At 27.9% G+C, this 25,526-nt stretch overlaps 1 protein-coding gene across 1 annotated transcript in view; it reads left to right on the top strand.

The window, feature by feature from the left end:
- LOC129975323 (cubilin homolog) overlaps positions 1-19,925 on the top strand; it is a 34,559-nt gene extending 14,634 nt beyond the window's left edge. Inside the window, exons 3-4 of the mRNA XM_056088386.1 lie at positions 13,458-13,805; positions 17,071-19,925. Coding sequence (XP_055944361.1) covers positions 13,458-13,805; positions 17,071-17,279 — 557 coding nt within the window. The 3' untranslated portion in view covers positions 17,280-19,925. The remainder of the gene's footprint in view (positions 1-13,457; positions 13,806-17,070) is intronic.
- Positions 19,926-25,526: the final 5,601 nt, after the last annotated feature.

Genomic DNA, 25,526 nt, shown 5'->3' with positions numbered 1-25,526 from the left:
AATGCAACCGTATTCTTCTACATTTGAAAAGGATTCAGATGTTTCTACAAATTGTTAATCATTTACAAAAATAATCGAATCGTGATTTCAAACTGGGGAAGAAAATCCCTATGGAGTCGAGACATTGATAACAAAATCCATTTTCTCTGTCCATTATCTGTAAGTGTTTCCCATTCGAAAAGCTCATCTTTAACTCAATTCGACTTCTTCTCTTATTCTGAAAATTCTGTGAGCTTTTAGCAAACTCTTACAAATTTTATTTTTTCATTCTTTCTGTAAGGAGTTTCATTCTTTCTGTAAGTATCTCAAACAACTTCATCATCATTATCATCGCTTTCATCATTTTTACGATTTTATTTTTTGACATAATGAAGCTTGTACTAACAAAATAATGAATAATATAATTTAGAAACGTTGTCAAATGATTATAAATTAAGTTATTCATAATTCGATTAAAATATTTTTCATTTTAAAACGAAATTTATTGAAATTTGTTTTTTCTCTCTGTTAATTTAGGAACTTTAAATATAAAACTCTTAAATAATATATCTCTTTTGAATAATACAGCTTTCAATATATCTCTTGTATTGTTTATGCTATCCGTTATGTTTCTAAAACGGTTAATTTATACATTTAATTAATTGGCTAATTAATTCTGCTGATTTGTTTCTCTGCAAGATCTATAAAATAAGATTTTTCCCGGTAATTTATCTAGGTATCGTATATATTAACGCATTCCGTATCATTAAAGAACAAGTATTTTTTAATTTTTTTTTTATTTTCTGCTTCTTCTCTTTTTAAAATGATTGTAGAAAATATGTACTTTTATTTTCAAAGTTCTGCACATTAATGGCAGATAATCTATTGATTATCATATGAATTTTTTTAGAATAAAAATATAGAGATCTTCTCATTGAGTACCATCTACTATTACTAAAATATTTGTTATTGTATAACTTTAAATGCTCTGAAGGTCTGTTCGTGCAGCGATTTTCTATCAAGGCATGAAAACCGTTCCAAAATGTCCATTTAAAGCGTGCAGACATTGGGAGATGAATCAGTTTTCTTTTTCTTGCGTCCTAGATCCTCGGAACAATCAAAATTGCTCCTTTTCCACTACTATGAATTAAAAGTTTTGGAGGTTTTCGGATTCATGGAGATAATCTAGCAAATCCCGATGATCTGGGATTAGTAACAACAGCCGTTTCGACCTCCAAGTAAACATAGCCGAATATAAATTTGATTAGAATATTTAAATGCAATGGTTTGTATTTGTATTGTAATAAATTATGTACTTTACCAATGATAAAACTTCAGAAAGGGTCGTCAGATCGCTAGATTATGCCAGAGGCGTCGGCAGAGTTTTGCCGACGGGGGAGCAAGTCAAATCAGCAAGGGGGGGGGGGCAAGTGCAATTTCTCTCATTTGGCTTCAAAATAACTTATAATAATTAATTTTACATCTAATTAAATAAAATTAGTATTTAGCTTTTTTATTCAGTTGCTGGCCCTTTCTTTCATTGTTCAAAATTTACAAAGATATTTATAAAAAAAATGTTCTCAATTTCTCTTTTACTGACCGTTAAAAGCTTGTCAATATTCGAGTCAATTTTTCATTGAGACTCTTGAGATTTAATTTCTCTGAGATCTATTTTTAGAAAAACATGGTTATATTTTTTTCTAGATTGTAGTATATAAATAGAAACACTGATTGCGCCAGAATGACGTATCATGCTAAATGAAAATATGCATGCTCTTATCATTTTTTAAAATCAGAAACTATGTAAAATGAATGTTGAAACTAAGAAAATTTTTATTAAAATAACTTTTCAAAAATACAGAATAATAATAATAAAAAAATCATTCCATATTTTCGCCAAAAGTCGATTTTTTAGCGCAGTCCTCTACCTAAAATAATTTTTAAATAAGGATTGAAACGAGTAGGAATTCAGATGTATTTCGAATCCATACGATGTATTTCGTATGAGTACGCGTGGTAAACAAAAATTTACTATAATTCAACGAACAATAGAGAACGCGGAAAAGATACAATGATGTTGTTTCTTCAAAAGAGTGGAGAAAATATCTTGTAAATATATGTACAAACTTAATACTTTTTTTTGTAAGATATGAAAAATGTTGTCGTGAAAAATGGACTACTTAAACATTAGATTCCCTATGTATTTATCTTTGAGTGTATATTTAGGTTTTTAAAAAAAACCATTGCATTTTATTAAGAAAAATTTGATCTTGAATATGAATTCTTTTATCTTCATTTATAAGCACGCGTTCTTATGGTTACGTACTTTTTTTCCCTCGAAGCTATTGCAAGCTAATATTCCTCCCCAAAAGTGAATTTTATCCCCTCAATTAAATACATTGGTTTTTCTTAATACCTTTTCAAGCAATGCCGATAGGGGGGCAATCAACCCTTGTCTCCCTGCTACCGCCGCCTATGGATTATGTTCAACTTGGGCAACAATTTAATGGTTTCTGCAGACGTCTCTGATTGTAGTCACCTGCTTGGACATCATCAAAGGAAACACTATTTTGCAGAGAAACTTTTCATAATTGTTATATCATTGTCCAATTTCATCCATTTAAACTTTTGAATGTTTATGTAATCTGTTTACGGACAGTCTGACCGATAGACTAATAGAAATAAGATGCTTTTCTTAGGACTCAGTGAGATTCAGAACGAGGAAAAAAAATTTCGAGGTTGAATTTTTTGAGATTTTAATTTTTTTTCTCAGTATTACTTTGGTTATGAGAAAATAAATATAAATATCCATTCAAAAACTCACAGTTAATTATTAACGTTGTGATTGGTTGTGTTTTTTTGTATGTTTTGTAAAAATGAATTTAAAAAAAGAAGAATTTTACAATTAACATTGTTCAAATAAGGTTCAATATTTTTATGCGGGTTATTAAACGAACATAATGTATCAAATTCAAAGGTTCTCAAACGTTTCAGCTTTCATAAATTTTTGCTCTGTAAAAATGGTTGCAATTTATATAAAATTTGTATTAATTTAATTTTATTTAATCTTTAAAATTTCAGTTAAACTCTAAAAGTTAAATGGTGAAGTTATTTAGAGCTCAGACTTTATTGATATAAACGACAGGCATTGAGAAGACGATGAAAATGAATTTTGATTATTCCGTTTTCTTCTTGCCAAAAATTTCAAACTATAAAAACTAATATCTTTTTTTAAAGTGAAATAAAATGTTCCCTTACAAAAGACTGAAAAATTTATTATTAAGGAGCTCGTATTCTGGATTACATTAGCTCAAGTGACGATTTCACCCAACTGTCCAACTGAAACTAGGTGTTGCCTGTAAATACTAGCGCAGAACATGGATGTTCTTTCAACAGGTCATTGGCATATTGGAATATTGACTTCACATCCCTTGGCAACGGTTTTCAAATATTTTCCGTAACTATAACAGTTTGGAATACATCTCCGTAATATTGATAGTAAAAATATATTAATTCTAGGAAAAATTATCATAAATAAAAATTACTCTTTTCATTGTTTTTACATTAAAATGTTTCTAAGTCCTTTATTCATATTTCTTGGGATATTAAAGTTTCAAAAGGGAACATAGAAACAAACATAAAAAAAAAAACTGTCACCATTCAAAATATAATTTATCAAGAATATAACTATAAAATAACAAATCTTAATATTTGTTGAAGGAATTCAGAATATACTTGATAAAAAAATTCCCTTCAACTTTTATAAAAATATGCGTGTTATAAAATATAATCAATATTATTTTGCTATTAAAAAAAAATAGTACAAAAATGTCATTCTGCCTCAGTTCCGGGACAAAATGACAATACTGATAAAAGCAGAATATATTTTTATTCTAACAAAGTCTGAAACATACACTAATTCATTAAGTATTGTTAAATATGCATTCTGGGATAGTATGAAATGAGTCATTTTTAACCTTTTAATTGAGAAATTTATACTTTAAATTCCCTGAAATCGCCTTTTAAAGTCAAACGACGACACATATACACGTTGAACGTAACACAACTGCTTGTATAGTAAAATTTGAAAAAAAAAATCGTAATAAAGCGATTTCATTTTTATTAGATAAAAAATTACATATCGACCGCGCCAAAATTAAAATTTGGATTGATGTGTGTACCTGTTCGAGTGCACTAGACTGATTAAAACTCTAGCTCACAGTAAATTTATATAACTCAAAATTGCTGTTTAGTTATTATTAAAAATTGAACACAAATTTTCCACTTAAGTTTGAGCATCCTTTCTGCCACCGTATATTGCAACATAGTTTCCATATTAGAGTCCAAATAGTTCTCATAACATGCAAAAACTGCACTGTATTTTCTTTGGTAATTTCAGTCAACGTCAAAATTTTTAGTAACAACTTTTTTGCATCCTGATTCTTTTGATGTTATTGTTATAAAACATCTTGTTATGCCTGATGTATTTCCGTTGAAATTAGTATATTTTGCAAAGTTGAGAATGCTAAAATATTGCTTGAAAGTTTACGTGACTTACAGTAGAGTTTGAAACAGGTTATAGACCATGTTGATCAAGAAAATCATTCAAAATAAGTAATGAATGCATATAGACGCCAAATAGAAGGCGACAAGAAGCACTTGAGGCAATCTGACGAGGTTATCCGCGGTCATCTTGCCACAATTAGGGGCATTAAAAGACTTTGATTATTTTTTTTTATTGGATTATAAGATATAAATAAATAGTGATTATAAATTTAAAAAAAAGTCATGTAAAAAGGAATAACCTAATATATTTCTTACCAGGGAGTGAGATATTACATAATAGACAACAACATGTAGAAATTACAACGTATTATGGGACCACCACCGAACAAGCAACGAAATGATACAGTGCTATACAGCGGGATTTTAAGTGTCCATCCGTATGGATTGCTAGCAGTGTCTGTAAAGTGAGGAAGTTAAAGATATAGGAACACAAAATAAGTCATTCTTTATCCTGTCCTATTTATCATATATATATATATATATATATATATATATATATATATATATATATATATATAAAACGATACTTTAAAATCTATTTTAAACTTAATTAATTTAATAATTTTTAGCTCAATTTAGCACATATTAACTTCATTCTAAAATATTCTCTTATTTCCTGATCCCATTCCATCTTTTCTCTTTAATTAATGCAACAGAAAGCTCTGCATTATGTGTGTGTGACAGAAAGCTCTGTCAGCGATTCTCACGCTCCGAGTGAAGAGCTAAAAATTCCTGACCTAAAGAAATTGTTTTGAAATATCCCTTGATTCCCTTGCATGTGGCCGACACGTGTAGGAAATCCCTATTAAAATATCACAGTATATATTCACATGGATGAAATTATTTTCCAGGTTTTCCTCATTACGTTTTGTGTCTTTCTGTGTTGTGCTTGTCGCTTCTGATTGTACATAAATCATGCTCCCAGGAATGGAATAAAACGAAGTAAAAATTTGAAAGTCTCTCCTATGTCTTCGAAACTGCTTTAAAAGATTATGTTTACACACACACACACACATGCATGAAGAATGTGCAATAAAGAGTCACCTTTTTGAAATTTCAATAGAATTTTAATTAAGAATCAAACAAAATTTTGACATTTTCCCACGATAAATTCCAAAAATATTAAAATGCAAAAATGATTTTTACATCGTCTTAAAATTCAAAAAAAAAAAAAAAAAAAAAAAAAAAAATATTTTCTATGATATCTGTAAATTATTTTTTATCATTTCATTAATTTTTCAAAAATAATTTAAGCATAATTACTAGTGCTTGGGTTTAGACTCGACCAGTTATAAGACGGCCAGTAAGCAGCGCATGAGCAGAAAGACAGAAAAATGCTGTTCGGGCCATGGCATAATTGTCCCTACGGGACAACACAAAGCCGCTATATTGTATTTTTTTCTTACTGCGCATGCGTTTATAGAATTTGGTAGAGTTTTTTTTTTGGCATGAGAAATTGATCACTTATTATAGATTAATTCCGACATTTTTGCTCTTTGTTCTTTCTGATGTAAGGTTGTGTTTTTTTTTTCATTTTATTTGAAAATTTTTTTTATAGTTTTTCAAATTTAGGTATGTTGACTTTTTTTTTTATTTTACCATGTTTTTTGAGTGAATATTTATCATTTTAATATGATACGCAGTGAAAAATTCAGGGAAGCCAAAACGGTAATTTATGGCCAAGCATTGAACGGCTGAATCTATCTAAAGAAATTGTGGCAAACATAAATCAGTCCCTTTCATCTCATGCGCTGCCTACTAGCCGTCCTATAACTGACAAAGTGTAAACCCGCCATAACAATATATTTCAAACAAAATAAAACTAAAATTTAAAATGCACGAGCATGTTATGCTTGTATGAAGAAATTAGATTTTATGAACTTGTTGCCAACATGACTACAAATGCTCAAATAAAAAAAAAATAAGAATGAATTTTTCCTGAAAATTAAACCTAGAAAGGTTCAATTTTTAGCACGTGTCTATATGAAATAAAATAAATATGAAACGATGTTTTTTAGAAAAATAGATGCAATAATAAGATTTCCGTGGTTTTTAAAATCTGTATTATAATTCAATAATTGAGTGTTATTTAATTCAAACATGATTTAATGTGATGATATTAGTATGAGTTATATGATTATCAAAATTTGAAACTTAAAAATATTTTTCTGAAGTAGACATTAATAACAAGCTACATAAATTATTTAATCGAAAATTTTAGTGACCATTGATCCCAGTTAACCAGCTGGTGGCCAAAGGCGGCTGTTATCATATAAACACAAGATTTCTTCTAGGTGAACAAGTAAAACGACATAAATCGCCCTATTACAAATGTATTCTATATATGAAAATTTTTTGGAAAACCAAAGAACCGGTTCTAGTCCCAAACGCTAGTAATATTAAGATAATTTTTATTTTAAACTAGCTGCTTTTGGTGACCAACAGATAATATCCCGATTAATAATTGTTAAAATTTTCAATTAAATATTTTATATAACTTGGTCTTAATAGCTTCTTTAGCAAAATATTTTTTAATCCTCAAATTTTGATAGATATTATAATTCATATCACTTTAAAAGCTTAAGCCGTTTTATTCATTTTACTATGTATTTCTCTTATCTTCTGTCAGCGCCCCTAAATTCGTAAAAGATGGCTGCACTCTGATATTTTTGAACTTTTCATAAACATAACCTGATTTCTAACATAAAAACAATGAATAATTTGTATTTTTATTTATGCTAACGATAATTTAAAAACTGAATTTAAATCTTTTACAGATTTTTCTCAGAATTAAATAAATATACCGCTTGCTATCTTGAAATCTACTTTACTAATAACGATTTATGTGAAAGGCAGAAGTTGAATTGTACCGTTTCCCAACTATCCTTATTTTTTTATAATAATATAATATCACTAGCAATTTAAATTGTAAAATAGAAATGAAAAAAATTCTGCGACTTCAATAGTGACCTTTGTCAAGAGCTTTAGTGTACTTTTATAATTTTTATGCGATTAAATATGGTGAAAAAATATTTATACGGCAAAAATTGTATTTTATACAGAAAAAAAACCCTTCATGAGGCGTTGGTTTACCCAAAATTGCCTTACTTCAAGATAATTGCTTATTTAACTATTTGACAACTTGTTTGGCAATTGGAAATCAATTTATTTCAATTATATTCAATATCTATTGATAATTTGTTCTATTCTTAAGAATTTTTAGATACTGTGGTTGAAATGTTGATAAAACATTATTAATTTTTCAAATGAATTGAAATATTTTACAATGAATCAATGAATTGTTATTATTTAAAGTAGTGATGGAAAAAAAGTGAATAAAGTGAAAAAGTGAATACTGTGAAATTTTAGTTTTTTGAAGTAATTCTTAGAGCCATGAAAATTTTTTTGATATTGTTAAGAATAAAAACATTTACTAAAAATAGAATGATTCATTTTTTTTATAGAAATGTATCTCTGTAATTGACATATTTGGTGAAAAACATTAAAAAAAAATTGATAATGCAAAAGTTCCATTAGAAATAACTTTTATGTTACTTTTCTGATATACTAATTTTTAATGTTTTTTAAAATTATTTTATTTTAAATATCGGAATTTGCAATCGTCAAAAAATTTTACATTGACAGATTAATGTATTATCATATGTTAGACCTCTGAGCCAAAAAGAAAAACCGAATTTTGGAATTATATTTATCATAAATATAATATTTCAAAAGTGCAACAAGATAAATGGATGAACTTTAGTTTGAATTTAAATACAGTATCAATTTTATTCAATTAATGATTTGGAATTTAAATAATATTCAACAATAATTTCTTTTGAAATTCAGATAACGATCATATTCGAACATAGATGGCAGCACGAACAGATTCACGAGAAACTTTTTAGCTAATATATTCACTAATTACAGGAAAATTAAGATTCCATTGGTATTGATTGCGAAATTCTTTGAATACAACGAATGTTGTAATTCTGGCTGTTGAGATAGTAACATGGAAAATTCATCAGCCATTGATCATAGCGAAAATTCTGAATTTCCTTTCTTAGCAGTTCAAGAATGCAAGACTGAAAACAAGAATGAAAAAGTTGTAATTTAAATCTGAAATAAACTGTGTTAAGTAGTTGAAGAGAATTTTTATAAAATTCTTGTTTGTATTTGTATAAAACTCTTTGATCAAATTCAGGATTATTCAATTTTCTTCCTGCATATCTAAGAGTAAGAGTAAGAGTCCAATATTCATAAAAAAAATTCTTCAACAACAACCATAAAAAAAACTGTAAACATTTATTTTAGGAATATTTTTCTAATTTTTCTGAAAATCAATTTAGGAGCATAATGCTTCTGTTGAAAAGAAAAACTGCAAAAAACAAAGAAATGAGTCGCTAATTGCAAATTTAGAGGAACATAAAAAATAAAAAAAATAGGCGTTTTTGAAAACAAAGGCATCATAGCAATTACCAAACATCTAAAATGTGACTATTGGACATTAAATAACAAAAGCGAAGACATTTAATAAGTTTACGAATCAAAGAAACAGCTTCCAACATACGTTTTACAAATTTTTGTTCTGTGAAAATTATATGTTTCAAAATATTGTTTCCAGAATGAATTAAATTTTCATTTAATTCTCGTCTGTTTGTATCTTCGTTTAATTAAAAAATATTGTGTTAGAGGTGGCCTTTTTAATCTGATAGTTTATTTTATTTTTCTACCACTTGCGGTACAAAAGTAACTTTCGAGTTACATCGAGAAAGGATTTTTTTTTTTCGATTAATGAGATCTAAAAGAATTAGCCTAGATTTTCATTTTATGATAACAAAAACGCTTTCGGATACTATCTTCTAGAACGGAATATTTGTTTAAACTGATTTTTAACGAAATATAGGTTTTATAGGTATCAGCAGTAAATTATAAAACGTATTTGGTTGTTAATTCTTTTCAATCAAATACATTTTTGGAGATTTTTTTAAACTGAAAAACTCAGTTTTAAACCTATAGAAAATACTAAAAGAACTAACAGGGATATGCAAAATATTTTTTTTTCATTGCAACAGCAAGATGTAAGGAATAGGTTTATACCATATGATGATTTTTTACTAAAATTTTGTCGGTGCTTTTTTATGACGCGACTCGTGGCGCAGTTTTCAATTTCTCCTGAAAACACACAATAAAATATTAAAAAATATTAGATTCATGGAGGTAATTGAATCAGATCGATTATAATCGTTTTTAGAGCTTTTTTCCCACTTCGTAAAGATCATGTTGCAAATAATAAAAAGAAACAATCCAAATTAAGATAAGAGACACACAAAGTAAAAAAAGAAGCTAACATAATATCGATTACATTTCTCTATTCCATTTCGGTTAAAAGCATGTTATTGAATATTGTTACAAAATAGTAATGTTGCTTTCCATCGAATATGTTTCATGGTAAAAAGGTAATTTTAGAGATAGATCTGGTGGTGCTGAATGGATCACGAATCATTAACATCCGGTCTTGGTGACAATACTGACTATCATTTGGTGACAAAATCGTAGATTCTAGTTAATTACAGACGATAGCTTCTTTAGGATTCGTTTGTTTGTCGTTTTTTTAGAAACTTCTATGCCTTGTCTTGGAAACTATAAAAAGCCAAGAGACAGAGGTGAAGTGTCAATCTGTCAGTACAGATCCCAGATGAGTCGAGAGACTCGAATAGTTGAGCGATGCCTCTCTCCTGTGAGTTCTTTCCGAGAGCTTTGTGTTGTTACGATTGTTAAAAAATTGGTAGCTTTTGTGCTGCTTTTACTGCAAATGTTGATCCTCTGTACTCATCAGCTGTGTTTTGTTGCCAGTGCATTCGTTTGAAATAAAGCGTCTTCATCTGAACCTGTTTGACTTTTTTCTGAAATTTCACCACACGACTCGCGAACAGATCTTGAAAATTTCCATAACAGTACCAAACCATTTTCAGTCAGACGCTCTAAAAAATAGTTAAATATTAATTACCTCAATTATCATTTTATAAATATTGTTTTCAAAAACACGAAAAGGAGATTATTTCTCAAATAAATAAAGCTATTGAAATAGATTGTTTTCAGATATCTGGTACAAATTTGAAATTTTCTCTGAAATAATTTTCTTTGAAATTTCTTTCGTGATCTTTTGATTAAAAATGATAAAGTATATCAATAAACATATTTTTTTTTGCAATGACTTTGATATTTTAGATAACTTTCCATTCTTGAATTCATTATTCAAAGATATTATTATTTTATATACATTTGATTCATTTAGCTTTACACTTGATTTTTACATTTCAAGTAGGCTTATATTTTTTTTTATAAAATCATAATTTAAATATAATATTGGTACAATTTTTCCAGCAACATTTAGCTGTTTTTATTTAGTTGTATAGAGCAAAGAAATTCAATTAAAATAATTTAATGTAATTGGAAAAGTTCAAAAAACTAATCATCTTTGGCGAACATCTCATTTGCTCGATTTTTTTAAACTTTTTATTCCATTAATTGAATGCATTTTTTTTCAAAATTTCACCTTATTATTTGATATGATTACAAAATATAAATTTGATTGAATCAATCAATAAAAAAATATTTTCCGTGAGAATCAAAAAGTGTATATGCTACAAAACAAAAGCAGAAATGAAAATCTTTCTTGTATTGAGTTAATATCAAAAGAAAGCAATTCTTTTTTATCTCAATTTTAACACTGGAGAAACACCTAATTCATTATTTTGATCTATGAGTCTGAGTTTCATCATACCATTTAAAACATTATTACTGGTTTTTATCAAGTTAAATTTTTTTTTAAATTATTGAAAATGAAGAAAGAAATTATGCAGAAACGAATCACTAGAATCATTTATCAAGTTTTCGAATTTTAAAATAATTCAAAGATTATTTGTGCGAAGTAATAGAATTGAAAACTATTAATATGAGTTTCTATAGACAAGACACAGAGATTAATTATCTGTCGATAGTTACCATTCACTCCTGCGAATCTCACTTAATATTCGAATCAACTAGTTAGATTATCCTTTTTTTTGTCATCTCTAACTAAAACAGAGAAAATATCATCTAGTTAGTTAGTAAGTGTGAACTACAGGGGTGTCAAGCGGCAATCAGCGAGTTTAGCCGATTTTCGCGCACGATTAAACTTGCTGTTTAACACATATTTTGTCATCTAAATTTCTTTTATATCGTCTTATCTTTGACAGAATGAAGGTTCCGGCGAGCTTTCTGCCAAACATTTCTAATGATATTTTGAATGCCGATTTATTAATTAATCGAAGTATTGAAGTAATTGGCTAAACTTAGCTGTGAATATATTCAGTAAAAAGTCTGAAATTTTCATAAAGCATTTGTTAACATTTGATTGTTACTTTTTAAGTAATAAGAACCACTTATGTACCAAACATGTTAACGATTTATAATATATATATATATATAAGTAACCAATCTAAGGTAAAAAATAGTTTGAAAACGAAACTAAAATGAAAACGAAACAAAACAGTTTCGAAATCGCAACTAAAATTTATTACCTATTCAAACTAAAACCAAAAAAGAACTTCATAGTATTTAGACAGCGCAACTGCAGCTACTTCTAAAACACAGATGAATTGAAACAAAAGTATTAAAATCAAGTTAATAGGAAAATCAAAGAAACCAAAAAAAATTAAACCAAAAAAAAAAATATAAAAAAGAATCCCGCCTGAAGACTTTTTCAAGGGTCACCCTCAGGCAGGGATTCAAAGAAAGGGATTTTTTCTGTAAGGAAATGCAGATATTAGTCTAATAATGATTCCTCGTGACCCGAAAATCCCCTGAAATTAGGCCCAAGAGATATATCATTTTTACAGAAAGGAAAATACAAAACAACAAATTAGCAGAAAATAACCACTACAAAGTAAAAATACAATAACAAAAACAACAATAAAAACAAAAAATGCCATAAAATAGCACTAAAGGAAAAACGAAAAGGTAAGTACATACCATCTGCAGTCAAGGAAATTTTAAGTTATCGATTGTGATTCCCGCTTTTTAAAAACACTAACGGTAAAAAAGCTATCGGTAAATTAGGTAAAAAATTGTAGGCTCCCAGCGCCATCTATTGAGCGATCTAATATGCAAGGAAAGTTCTATTTTTATTTAAGCCAAAAGATTAATCCCAAACCATACCTTGTTTAATTAAAAAATTGACATTACAGTAATTTCTAAGAAATTCATTTTTAATTAAATTTTTAATGAGGTTGTTTGATGTTTCAATATAGGAACTTTTATTATTGCAAACCCTTTTGATCCTGTTAACTTGTGAGAAAATTAGATTTTTGAAAATTTTAGAGTTTAGATTTGAATGGTAGTTACAAAGTTTTGTTATTTTAAAGTTGAATTCATCCCTTTTATCGTATATACCAACTATTGTTTTATCATTAGCAATTTCGATTTTTAAATCCAGAAAGGTAGCCTCAAATTGATTTTTATTTGTTTCTGTTAGAATTAAATCTTTTGGATAGCAATTACTAACAATATTAGTATTGTCGAAGTTAATCAAAAGTGCATCATCAATATATCTCCACCCATTTATTAAATTATATTTAATTATTTTTTTCTCTTATTATTTATATCTCTTAGGCCTAATTTCAGGGGATTTTCGGGTCACGAGGAATCATTATTAGACTAATGTCTGCATTTCCTTACAGAAAAAATCCCTTCCTTTGAATCCCTGCCTGAGGGTGACCCTTGAAAAAGTCTTCAGGCCGGATTCTTTTTTATATTTTTTTGGTTTAATTTTTACATGGTTTCTTTGATTTTCCTATTACCTTGATTTTAATACTTTATATATATATATATATATATATTAAAAACTTTGATCTTTTTTTGTCTTTCAGGAACTATATCCTTTGCTGACGATGATCAAGTGACCATGTCCTTCCACTCGGACAATGAGACTCGTGGTCTCGGTTACATGGTGACAGTTGTCCAGCAGGACTGCCCTCTGCCCACCTGCGATTTCACTTCCGATCAACTCGAATTTGTGATGTCGTCCCCCAACTATCCACTACCTTACGATAATGGTCGCACTTGCACATACACAGTCCAAAAAGCCCATCCTTTGGTGTGCAGGCTTCTCATGAAAGTCGTTGCATTCGACGTGGAAGAAGATCCTCACTGTGGTTCCGATTTCTTGATGGTGGGTGGTGACAGATTGTGTGGCGTCATGACTGAAGGACAAATCCGTGAGTTCTTTTACGAAATGATTTTCTTAGTTCATGTTAGTTAAAATGGAATTTTGTTATAATTCTTTTGATCATTTGCACAATTATGATTATTTTCATCATTATGATCATTTTGCACAATTATGATCATTTTCATCATTATGATAATTTTGCACGATTATGATCATTTCCATCATTATGATAATTTTGCACGATTATGATCATTTTGCACAATTATTATCATTTTCATCATAATGATCATTTTACACAATTATGATAATTTTCATCATTATGATCATTTGCATAATTACGATCATTTTCAGTATTAGGATCATTTTGCACAATTACGATCATTTTCAGTATTAGGATCATTTTGCACAATTATAATCTTTTTCACTATTATGATCATTTTGCACGATTATGATCATTTCCATCATTATGATAATTTTGCACGATTATGATCATTTTCATCATAATGATCATTTTGCACAATTATGAACATTATCATCATTATGATAATTTTGCACAATTATGATCATTTTCATCACTATGATCATTTTGCACAATTATGATCATTTTCATCATTATGATCATTTTGCACAATTATGATCCATAATAACGCAAATGGATCATAATCCATAATTATGAATTCGTTTGATAAAGCTGCATGATGATTGGCTGCATAGATTAGCTGTTATGAAAGATTCAAAACTCCAAGTAAATTACATCAGTATTTAAAGCATGTATTCAGATACATATTTCTAAGAAATCATTAAATTCGTTAATCAAAAAAAATTCTAATAATTAACTATTTGATTAATTTTTAAAAATTCAAAAAAAGAAAAACCCGCCTCAAAAATATATTATTATATATCCTACTTACTTATTGCAGTAATTGCATCTCAAAAGTTTTTTACTGTAGTTTTTCATCATTTGTCAATTAGAGTTAAAAACTGAAGAGTAAAAATAATAGAAAAGTAAAAAAAAAAAAAAAAAAAAAAAAAAAGACATTTCAAATATTTAAACTCTAGGAGGCAAATTTTTTTGCATAAAAAAATCTGGATACAACAAAAATGTGGCGCTGCTTTTAAGACAATATGAATATTATGCCATAATAAATTTCATACGGAAGAAAATTCTTGTCATTTAAAATTAAAATGTACTACAAATGCTAAAATTTCAGTTGACTTTGATTATTGCAATCAACACTTAACATTTTAATGATTTTTGTTTGTTTTGACCTTCAGATTTCAATTTAAAAATTTTTACAGTGTTTTTGTAAATGAATAAAAGAGAGTTTTAAATATTTTTATTGCATCAAATATTTTACAAGCATGAGAACAAAAGATCTCCATCAAGAACGAATTTTTATTCTTAATTCTTCAAAAAGAACTGCTGTAGTTAGATCACTTTGAAAAAAAAATATTGATATTTATTTTGCATATGTTTTTTTTTATAAACTGATACACACAACTTGTAAATTAAACTTTAAGGAAAAGGAAAGAAAGCATTCTTCTTGATGATCAAATTTTACTTTCCTCGGCTTACACTACGAAAGAATGATTATTATTAATATTATTTTAACCAGTTGCACTCGCCACTTTTTGTGGTGTCTCAGTCTGATTACATGGAAAAGAAAGAAAAGTGAAAGCATACGTTTCTAATATGCTTAGTTTCATAATGGTTGTGATTATACTATATGTTTTGTTGGTACATTTTCTGTGCAGGTATAGAATTTTCCGATTCTAAAACGCGCAACACATAATTGTGCATGTGAGAAGCAATCCATCTCTAGATCTAAACCGCACAATTCTAAATATTGACTCCTGAGCTTCGTTGATGAGGATTTCAAACGCCAATTGAAAGGAAATTGCAATCTTTTAAATTGCAATCATAATGCTTGTGGCTATATAATATTTTTTGCTGTTCCATTGTCTGTGCAAATATAGAGATGTTTTACTTTGTTTGTTAATTCTAGAACACGTAATATATAGTTGTCCATGTGAGAAGCAATCTGTGTCTAGATCTATACTGTACAGTTCTAAAGATTAACTCCTGAGCTTCTTTGATTACGATTGCAAACGCCAATCGAAATGCGAATTGCAATCTTTTTAATTGATATGTATATCCGTTGGAATCATAAGAATACGGGGAATGAAGACATCTTTACCTTCGAACGGTCCTGTCAAAATTGTTGCTTCTATGAATACTTTGGAAATGTTGCACTTTTGAATTGCAATGAATTGCATGTTCAGTGCCAATTTCAAAGAGGAATAAGCAGTTCTTTAACCTTGTAGCAATGTCGCAGCTATTCCAGCTATGTCATTCTAGGATCGAACTGCTGCCCGAATCAATCTAATTACAAAATTTTTACCAGTTCTTTCTAGATCATTCAAGAACAAGATTTTACCAATCCCGTTACTGACAGTATCTATTTTTTGATAGTACAAGTCTTTTTGCTCAAGTATTAGTTTAGAAATGACGAAAATGACACTTATGATAAAAAAAAGCACTCATGTTGTAATTTTGATCACGGCAAAATTCTATGTCGAATGCAGCAGCAGCAGTAGATCGATTCTGTGAGGACATTCTGATTTGATTGAGAGCATTGTTTGTGATTTTTAAGCACAAATCCTCGATCATTATCAAAACTTGATTGAAAATTTCTGTTGTGAAATCCATGTTCATATTTGAATTTTCCTTGCGTGTTCGACGGAAAATACCTTCAACCATTTGTGATTTGTATTTCTCTCATAACTCTGTTAAAGATGAAGGGGATCAGGTGGTCAATATGATTGAAACAATATATGAATTTGATTTGGATTTGAAGCGTCACATTCCCGGTGTCGATCGTTTACCAATGAATTCAAAGATTGATATAATTGTGAAAGGCTGTATATTTATTTCATATATTTATGACGTTTGAATTATTCACTATTTACTAAGCTAATAATGTGAAAAATGTTTTTTTTCTGGTGCTTCTTCTTTAATCGAACTTTTTTTTCAGTTATAATATTTGAATGATATCAAAAATTAAGAAATATCGAAGTGAAAGGAAATCTTTCGTTTTTTTTTTTTATCGTTCTTGAGTTTTAAAGTTTTTCTTCCTTGTATGCTTTTAGTGCTGCTCTGAAAATGTTATTAGTTTTTGAACAACTTATTTTTTTGCTTATAATTGTTTGTTATATCATGATTAAAAAAACTGGATTTTTAAAAGTAAAACTTACAATTCTCGTTGTAAAAAAAAGAATTCCAGTATCTAATTTTCTGTCTTTTTCTCCAACAGTGGATATAAGTTTCTTGAACACAACCTTGACCATGGAGTTCCACAGCGATCACGTGACCACAAGAGACGGATTCCAGTTCAATGTTCACCAAGAACTCTGCGACATCTCCAGCTTCTCTCCAGAATACACGTCCGAAATTAGCGCCACTAGCGTCGCAGAGACCACGACCGACGTCAGCGTCAACAACAGCACACCGCTCACAGAATGATTACAACTGTTGCCACCAGCACTAACTAATAATGGTCCTCTTCCCCGATTTCGTCTCCTGTCGCGATGCTTCATAAAGATTTTTCAGCTCAAGAAGCGAAATACTCGTCATTTTTTTACCTACTCGTAAAGAAATAATTCCATCTGAGTGAATTAAATTTTATAAAAAACACATGAGGTATGTCAATGTTACTGTATTTTCCCATGTAAGATTTCTAATTTGTTAATCAGTAAAATGGAACCTCAGTTTTCATTTGAAAGTTTTTTAAAAAGAAAGAGAGAGATATTGCCGAGTTCGTTATGGGATACTGGGGAACAGGATTCTTTTTTTCGCTATTGTTATAGTTATTGATTTATGGCTTAGAAAGCTAAAACACAAAGAGAATTATTTCTGTTATCCGCACCCATAAAAAAATTGATAAACGGAAATTCATAACATTTTTGCTTACTCTTCGTTTTGATTCATAAAATTCAATAGCGATACCAAAAATGAGGATAGAATATCTTCTTTTATAAAAAATACTAGTGATATGAATCCATTATTATGTATTCATTAATTGATTATTACTGTCATCTCTTGTACAAAAAATCAAATGATACCAATTGTTGGCAACATAAAATAAATAAAAAAATTCTATAAAGTGTGCTCTCTTTAGTTATATTTTTAGTTGATTTAATTTAAAAATTCACTATCTCAGGTCAAAAACTATCTTTGATGAAGATTATTAAACAAGTTTTCCTGAAAGAATAACTCATTGAACAATAAAGTTCCTCACAGGTTACTGCATGCCCCTGCATCTAAACCTATATGTTTTCTGACAACTAACTCACAGAATAATATTAGTTAGACAATACATGAGTTTTGACAGAAACTTGACAGCAATAATAATTCCACATATTATCTGTTAATTACTCACGAAATAATAGTAATGAGCAAATCCACGCGTTATCATAGTTGCGTGATAAAAGTAACTCCACACATGCCACTTGAAAACAAACTCACAGAATAATAGTAGTAAGTGATCAAACTTATATGTTGTCACAGTTATATGATAAAAATAACGGCACATGCGATCTGAGAACTAACTCATGGAATAATAGTAGTGAGTCAATTCAATCGTTGTTACAGTTACATAATAAAAGTAACTGCACATGCCATCTAAGAACTTATTGACGGAATAATAGCAGTGAGTCAATTCAAGCAAACGCTGTTACAGTCACATGATAAAAGTAACTCCACATGCCATCTGATAACTAACTCTCGGATTAATAACAGTGAGTCAATTCATGGACTGTCAGCAACTAATTTTCAGACTAATAGTAATGAGAACATTTATGCAATGACTCGCATGATTATTCCATTAAAATATTTTGCTGTCCATGATTATAGTTGTTACATGTCAGCTAAAGGTATCCGTTTCGTTAAGTACTGATAAAACTGAAACAAAATTCTACGCCCAAGTTATCAGTAAATTTTGGCATGATTTTTATCAATACGTCTCAGGGTAAAATGTATTTTAAAATTTACATAGCGTACATAAGAATACATATTTTTCAAAAAATTGTATTAATTTTGCTTTATAATAAGTTATAAGAAAAAAATAAGTGTTATTTATAAACATTACGTTAAATCTGAACATAAAATAGGAGAGGGAAGGGAATGCAATGCCCAATGTTAAATAAAATAAATTTTTGGAATAAAGTCAGCTTTCATTGAGTAAAAGGTTTGAAAGTATCTACAAAATTGATGATTCAAATATATTGATATCTATGTATAAAAATGAATCAAGTAACCTTGAAATTAACATCTTGGTAAAAGAGTCATTTCATGTATAACAACATAAGCAAGACTCTTTTAGCAAAAAACTGAACAATGTTTTGAATTTATATATAAAAAAAGTTTTTCAAAATGGATGCCTGGCTATCGATTTTGAAAAAATCTGAATTTAAAGTTAATATAATAATTAAAACTGGAAAACATCTTTTTGTAAAAAGATGGCATACTGATAGTAACATTTTCGACTGAGGTTCCATCACTTATGTATGACAAATGAGATTCAATTATTATCTTTACATGATGCTTTATTTTCAATTCCTTTGATGTTATGTCCGTATTTATTCCTTCCAATAATAAATACTGTTTTAATTCTGAAGTATTTATTATTTCCTTTATTATTTTTTCTTTATTATTTATTTTCTTATTTCTTATAATCGATTATCATTTATCAGTTTACCAAATATTTTCTCTTTAACATTTTTTGCGATAATTTTATTGCAAACTTATTGTGATGTTTCAAATAAATATGGAGAGATGCACTATCGTATTTATTGAATCCTTTTACAAAATGATTTTTAAATTTTTTGGCAATTATAAATTATTCATATTTTGTTAACATTGAAAATTTATGGAAAATTGGAATGGATTGTGATTATTCTTTGCACTGCATATTTTTAGTATTTTATAGCAAAAAAATTATACGAATATAAAAAAAAATTATAAGGACAAGGAATGGAAGGCTTTCAAATAAAAAATTAAATACATTTACCTTTATGAATTTCATAATTTTGTTGCAAATTATATGTAACAAAAAGTGTTTTTTATGGCAAACGATTTTCTTATTGCGTTTATTCTTTTCTTTTTAAATAAGAAGAGTATTATTTTTTTTAGTTTTTGTAACTAAATTAATCTGTTGCAAATTGTATCATGTAGTAAAAGGGTTTTTTTTAGCAAACAATTTTCTTATTCTGTTTATTTTTTCCTTAAAAAAAAGAAATTATATGTAACAAAAAGCTTTTCTTATAGCAAACGATTTTCTAATTGCTATTATTCTTATCTTTTTAAATAAGAAGAGTATTATTTTTTATTGTTTTTATAATTACATTATTCTGTTACAAATTGTATCATGTAGCAAAAAGCTAACTATTTCTTTTAACAAACGATTTTCTTATTCTGTTTTAGTTCCTAAATTATGACATGATTAACATATTGTTTTTTTTTAAATAAAACTTTGTTTTTAAAAAATCATATGATGCTTAGTATGTTTATTCTGTAATAAATATGTTTTACCATACTGGTTGGTGTATATTGTTAATGAGAGTTTTACTGATTTTTGCATATTCAAATAGAAATATTTAACAATTTCCATGCATTCCAAACATATGTTTGAGATATGGATTTCTTTTAAACTGAATCTTAAAATTGTATTTGTGTGCAGTATTTAAAAGAAAATTTTATTATTGTAACCACATAATTGAATTTTCCAGCTATGTGCCATTTGTTTTTTTATTTTAATCTGTGTAATTTAAGAGAAAGGAAGTATATTTCAATTAAACATATCATAATGTACCTGAAAATTGAAAAATATGTGATGCAAAATACTTATTACAATTAAATTCCATTAAAATAATCTCAATATTTATCAAATATGTAAAACTATGCACAGGAAAGTACCTTCAACTGAAAAGAGACCGAGTAAAGATATTCATATTGAATGATAAGGAATGAAAATTAAAAATGATAAAAAGGACGAAGGTTTCATGTTTGGTGATAAAAAAATATGACAAAAGCAGAAAAAATTTTATTTTATAGGCCTCAAAATAATAAAAATTCATATTTTAAAATTTAAGTTTTGTCATAATTAAACAGTAAACAAATATAAAATTAGACAGATTAACTCAATTTGATATAAGGATTCATATTAATGATAATTTAGAACAAGCTTTTACATTTCATCATGATTTACAAAACATTTAATAATTTTTCTGCCTTATTAATTTATTTTATTAATTGATCATTGATTTCATAACTATTCATTTTTCCAAACATGGAAGAGGAATATTGTTTTTCAAACACTAGCAGTTATAGAATATTGATTATCGATATCTGGAACGATTAATCGAAATCACCAATTTCAAAAGAATTTTTTTTGATGAAAAAAAATAACAAAAACAGAACTTTTGCTTGAGACTGTTATTTTTGACATATTTATCGAAAATATGATAGATTTTTTAAGAAAGATTACAGCATAATATTGCAAATGATTTCCTATAAAATAAACGAAATACAGGATCAGAAAATGAGTTTCGTTTCAATATGGCAGAGTATTAAATGATTTGTAATAAGTAAACATTTTCTTATAATATATTTTCTCGCTGCTGCTGATAATTAAGAGTTATTATGCGCGGATTATTCCGCTGATGGTTGCAAATGCTTTTCAATAGAATTCGATTCAATAAATCGATACTGCTTGCTCATAAGTTCTCTAAACCGGATATCTTTGGAAAAAAATTGCCATTGTTATTTTGCATGAATTTAAATCAGATTTCAAATTTTGATTTTTGACCAAGCATAAACAATTTTTATCTTGCACTTTATTTCTTGTATCATGTCAAATAATTGTTTGTGTTAAATTATTGTATCAACTTTCCATAGATAAAAGTTAAATAATTTTTTAAATATATAATTTTTCACAAAGCATATGCCACAGGAGTGTTTTTGAATATCAAACCATGTATTCGAAATAGGGAACCGTGAAGAAAAAAAAATAACGAAAGCATAATTTATTACTAGGAAAAGTTTTGAAAATGGTGTAGCACTATTTATTATTGATTAAAATATTTTGTTGTTGAGTGTAACATAAAATGAATTTATTTTATTTGGATAACAGTAATCTGAGTTAATCAATAAAAATAAAAGCAAACGATTTTGTATATTTAATTTTATATTGCGTTTGTTTATGTTTCTTTATTAATGTGTTTTTAATAAAAAATTCTGTCTATTTTTTAAAATAATTTTTGTGCAAATCGATAATATTCAGTTGTATTTTAACCTCGTTATTTTCCTACACTTTGGGTTTGTATTTTATTTATCCATTTTTTTCGTTCAAATTAATGAGGAAATTTGAAAATAAAGAATTATTTCTTGTCTTTCAAATGTAAAGAAAAATCTTAATATGTTAAACCAAAGGGGGGTTCCTACTTCTCTAGTCAATTTTTGATAGATCGTGACATAATCTTGAATGCATATATATATTTGCACAACATTCAAAAATGTGGTATGAACTTGAAATCCTCCTCAAGGCACAAAACGGCGAAAAATAGAGCAATACGCACACAAGTGATCCGTGTTGGATGGAAAGAACTGAAAAAATAAAACAAGTGTCTTTCTAAGTGAATAACATTTAAAAAGAACCGGATTTTTGTTCATCTATTGCGCCACCGGTTGCTTCAATTTGATATTTCGTTTCTACAGACTACTTCAGACTCCGTATACTTAATCACAATTTACTTTTCATTAAGAGTGATAAATTCAGTTGACGAGCGCACTGGTTCGTAGCATTCTTTTAAATATTTGTGATATTAAATAACGATTTTTGTCTTCATTAAAGTTCCTTTTGAATTCATAAAGCCTCTTTCTTAATGAACGTGTGCTATTCGTCTCTGAAAAAAATTCAATGAACCGAGAATAAAATGGATCTCAAAATTTTAAAATCTGGGAATCCCTAAACAAGATTATAGCTTGTCAAATGAAGAATATATAAAGCCTAATGAAAACCTGAATTTAATCAGATGTAGGATCTATCTACTCTTATTTCCATAGAAATCAGTTGCAATCCATTTTTTTGTGGTTGATGATAAGATCTTTCACGTTGGCGAGATTTGCGACAAACGGCGATAAAATATTTGGTGACGCCTATTCTTAAATGGACTATATTTGTTTCTATAATGGAAGCTATTGTTTTAGAATCTATAACTGAGCAACATCTCGCGGCACACTAGAATTCTGTATGATTTTTGCAGGGGAATAACGTCATTATCTTGTAAATAGCGTATAGAGAGTTGATGCAAAATGAAGTACACCTTCTTTAGTGTTGTGAACGGAAAATAACGTATGCTTGTTCTTTCAAAAAATAATTAATTTTATGATCTTTAAAAAATATATACGTGTATATATACAAACTCTAAAGATAAAGATAATATCTATGGATATTTATGTTTATATGGGATTTTGATGATTTTCAAATTTCAAAAAAGGGAAATGAAATCAGTGCAAATCAATTACTCCATATAGAATTATAAACATAAATAATGCATTTTTGTTCTTTTATTATTATTTTTCACACTCATTTATAATGAAATGTGAAATTGAAAAATTTATCTCTTCATATCAACTTGTTAAATTTAAATGTTATTGATTTAATATAATAAATTTCCTTTATTTTTACCATTATCATTTGAAATATTTCCTTTTGAAATGCGGGTTGTTTCAAATATATTTAAACTTAAATATCCCAAATTGTGCCTCATGATATATCACCGAATTGTCTTTGAATGTGTAACCACGTATAAATTTTGCTTTGATTCGTGTTATGATATAATTACTGTTTTTCACATATGTATTCTATATTATTGATCTATAATCAGAATTTGAATTTGGTGTATGCATTGCATGTTTTATTCAATCAATATATATTAGTTCACTCTCTTTAATTAAGAATACTGTTGTATAAAATTATCTTACTGTTGAAATAAAGTTACTTTTTCGATGTTACATTGTTCAAGTTTGCAATCACTTTTATTGCTGAATTTCATATATTAATATATGAATATATACACCAATACATATTTCATATATTAACGCAACATAACAATAAAAAGCACATTTGAAAATAGTATGGAATATTATACTTATCTAAAAAAGAGAATTCCTGATATCAATATACACTAATACAACGTGACTTCCAGATCAGAAGATTTTAATTTTATTTATTAGAGAATCCATGGCCATCTTAAAAATTGCAGCATTTGAAGAAAGCGCTGGCAGAATTTTTTTTAAAAAAAAGAAAACATTCTACGGCTTCGTTAGCAGCTGGAGTAGGAACCAAGAATCCATCCTGGCAGTTTCAACATAAAAATTCTGAGGATAACCGAAATAGTACAGAATAATGATAATAATAAGAAGAATTATAATAATAAAGAACGCCCGTTGCTAGTATCGAAACTATAGAGATTGACGTTTTTCAGAACAAATTTTAAGTAACTTATTTCATTCAATTAATCGTTAATCTCGAAAGGAAACGCATTAGTTATTTCTATAAAGAAATGACGAATTACCAAGGGAACCATTAATTCAAGAAAATAATTTTAAAAAGTAAAAATAATTACGTTGAAGAAAAGTAAAAAAAAAAAAATCCTTTATAGAATTACCAGATTACAAAGAAGACTTTATATTAATAATGCAAACGATTTCAAAACGCTCACGAAAAAGTTTTAATGAAAATAATTCATTCATCTTAATTAAAATAATTCTTAAAAAGATGTAATAATCAAGTAAAATAATTCTTAAAAATATATAATAATTAATTAAAAATATTCCTAAAAAGATATTTTAAATTAATTCAGTAAGAATTGCAAAAGAATAAATATTGTCTGTTCGGTATTCATATTAAAAATCGGAATTATATTGGAATGATTTATTAACAACAAAAAAACAATTAATTATAATAACAACTAAATTAAATTCTTTGATTAATCTTTATTTGTTGATTTAATTTAATTTAATATTTCTCATAAAGTAGTTAATGTACAATTCAACAAGCCTAAAAAATAGTAACCAAATTATCATTAAAGTTGCTAGAAGATTTGTTTTGTTTACCAACTTGGCGACAAACTCGAGGGGCACATTAAACTAGGATTCAACCCGATTTTCATTTTCAGATTTCCATGCATGAAAGCTGTGCATTTTGTAGTATAGTAAAAAAGACTGGTACTTGCGTATTAATGGCGCGGCTTTAGCAAATAATAGTTATGAAATATCATTCTTTGCCTGAATCCGATCTTTGGTATTTTTTTTGGTGATCAATCATTGGCATATGGTTAAAAAAATAATAGAAAATCGAATATGCATGTTGGACGCTGATTTTTTTTTATTGAAACCAAAATTTGTCATAGAATTACTATCGTAACCCCAAAATCACATAAAATACCATATATTTAAGTTATTGGACTTTTTTTAGTTACTGCGTGTACATGCAAGCGATGAAGAACAGATGGTCAACTCCTTGACGAATTTGGGTGCAATTTTTGATATAAATCTATATTTTAGATTTAGCATCTAAAATTTAAATCCTTATCAAAATACAAGTTGCAAATTTAATCAATGTAATTCCTTATATTTCGTAATTATCGTGTTCACTTTCCTTAGAATAAACAGACAGACAGACAGACAGACAGACTTCCTGTGAGTAGA

The sequence above is a fragment of the Argiope bruennichi genome, chromosome 7, assembly GCF_947563725.1.
Source record: "Argiope bruennichi chromosome 7, qqArgBrue1.1, whole genome shotgun sequence".
Taxonomy (NCBI): Eukaryota; Metazoa; Arthropoda; class Arachnida; order Araneae; family Araneidae; genus Argiope; species Argiope bruennichi.
Note: the sequence above shows the minus strand (reverse complement) of the source record. Positions and strands in the feature narration are given on the sequence as shown.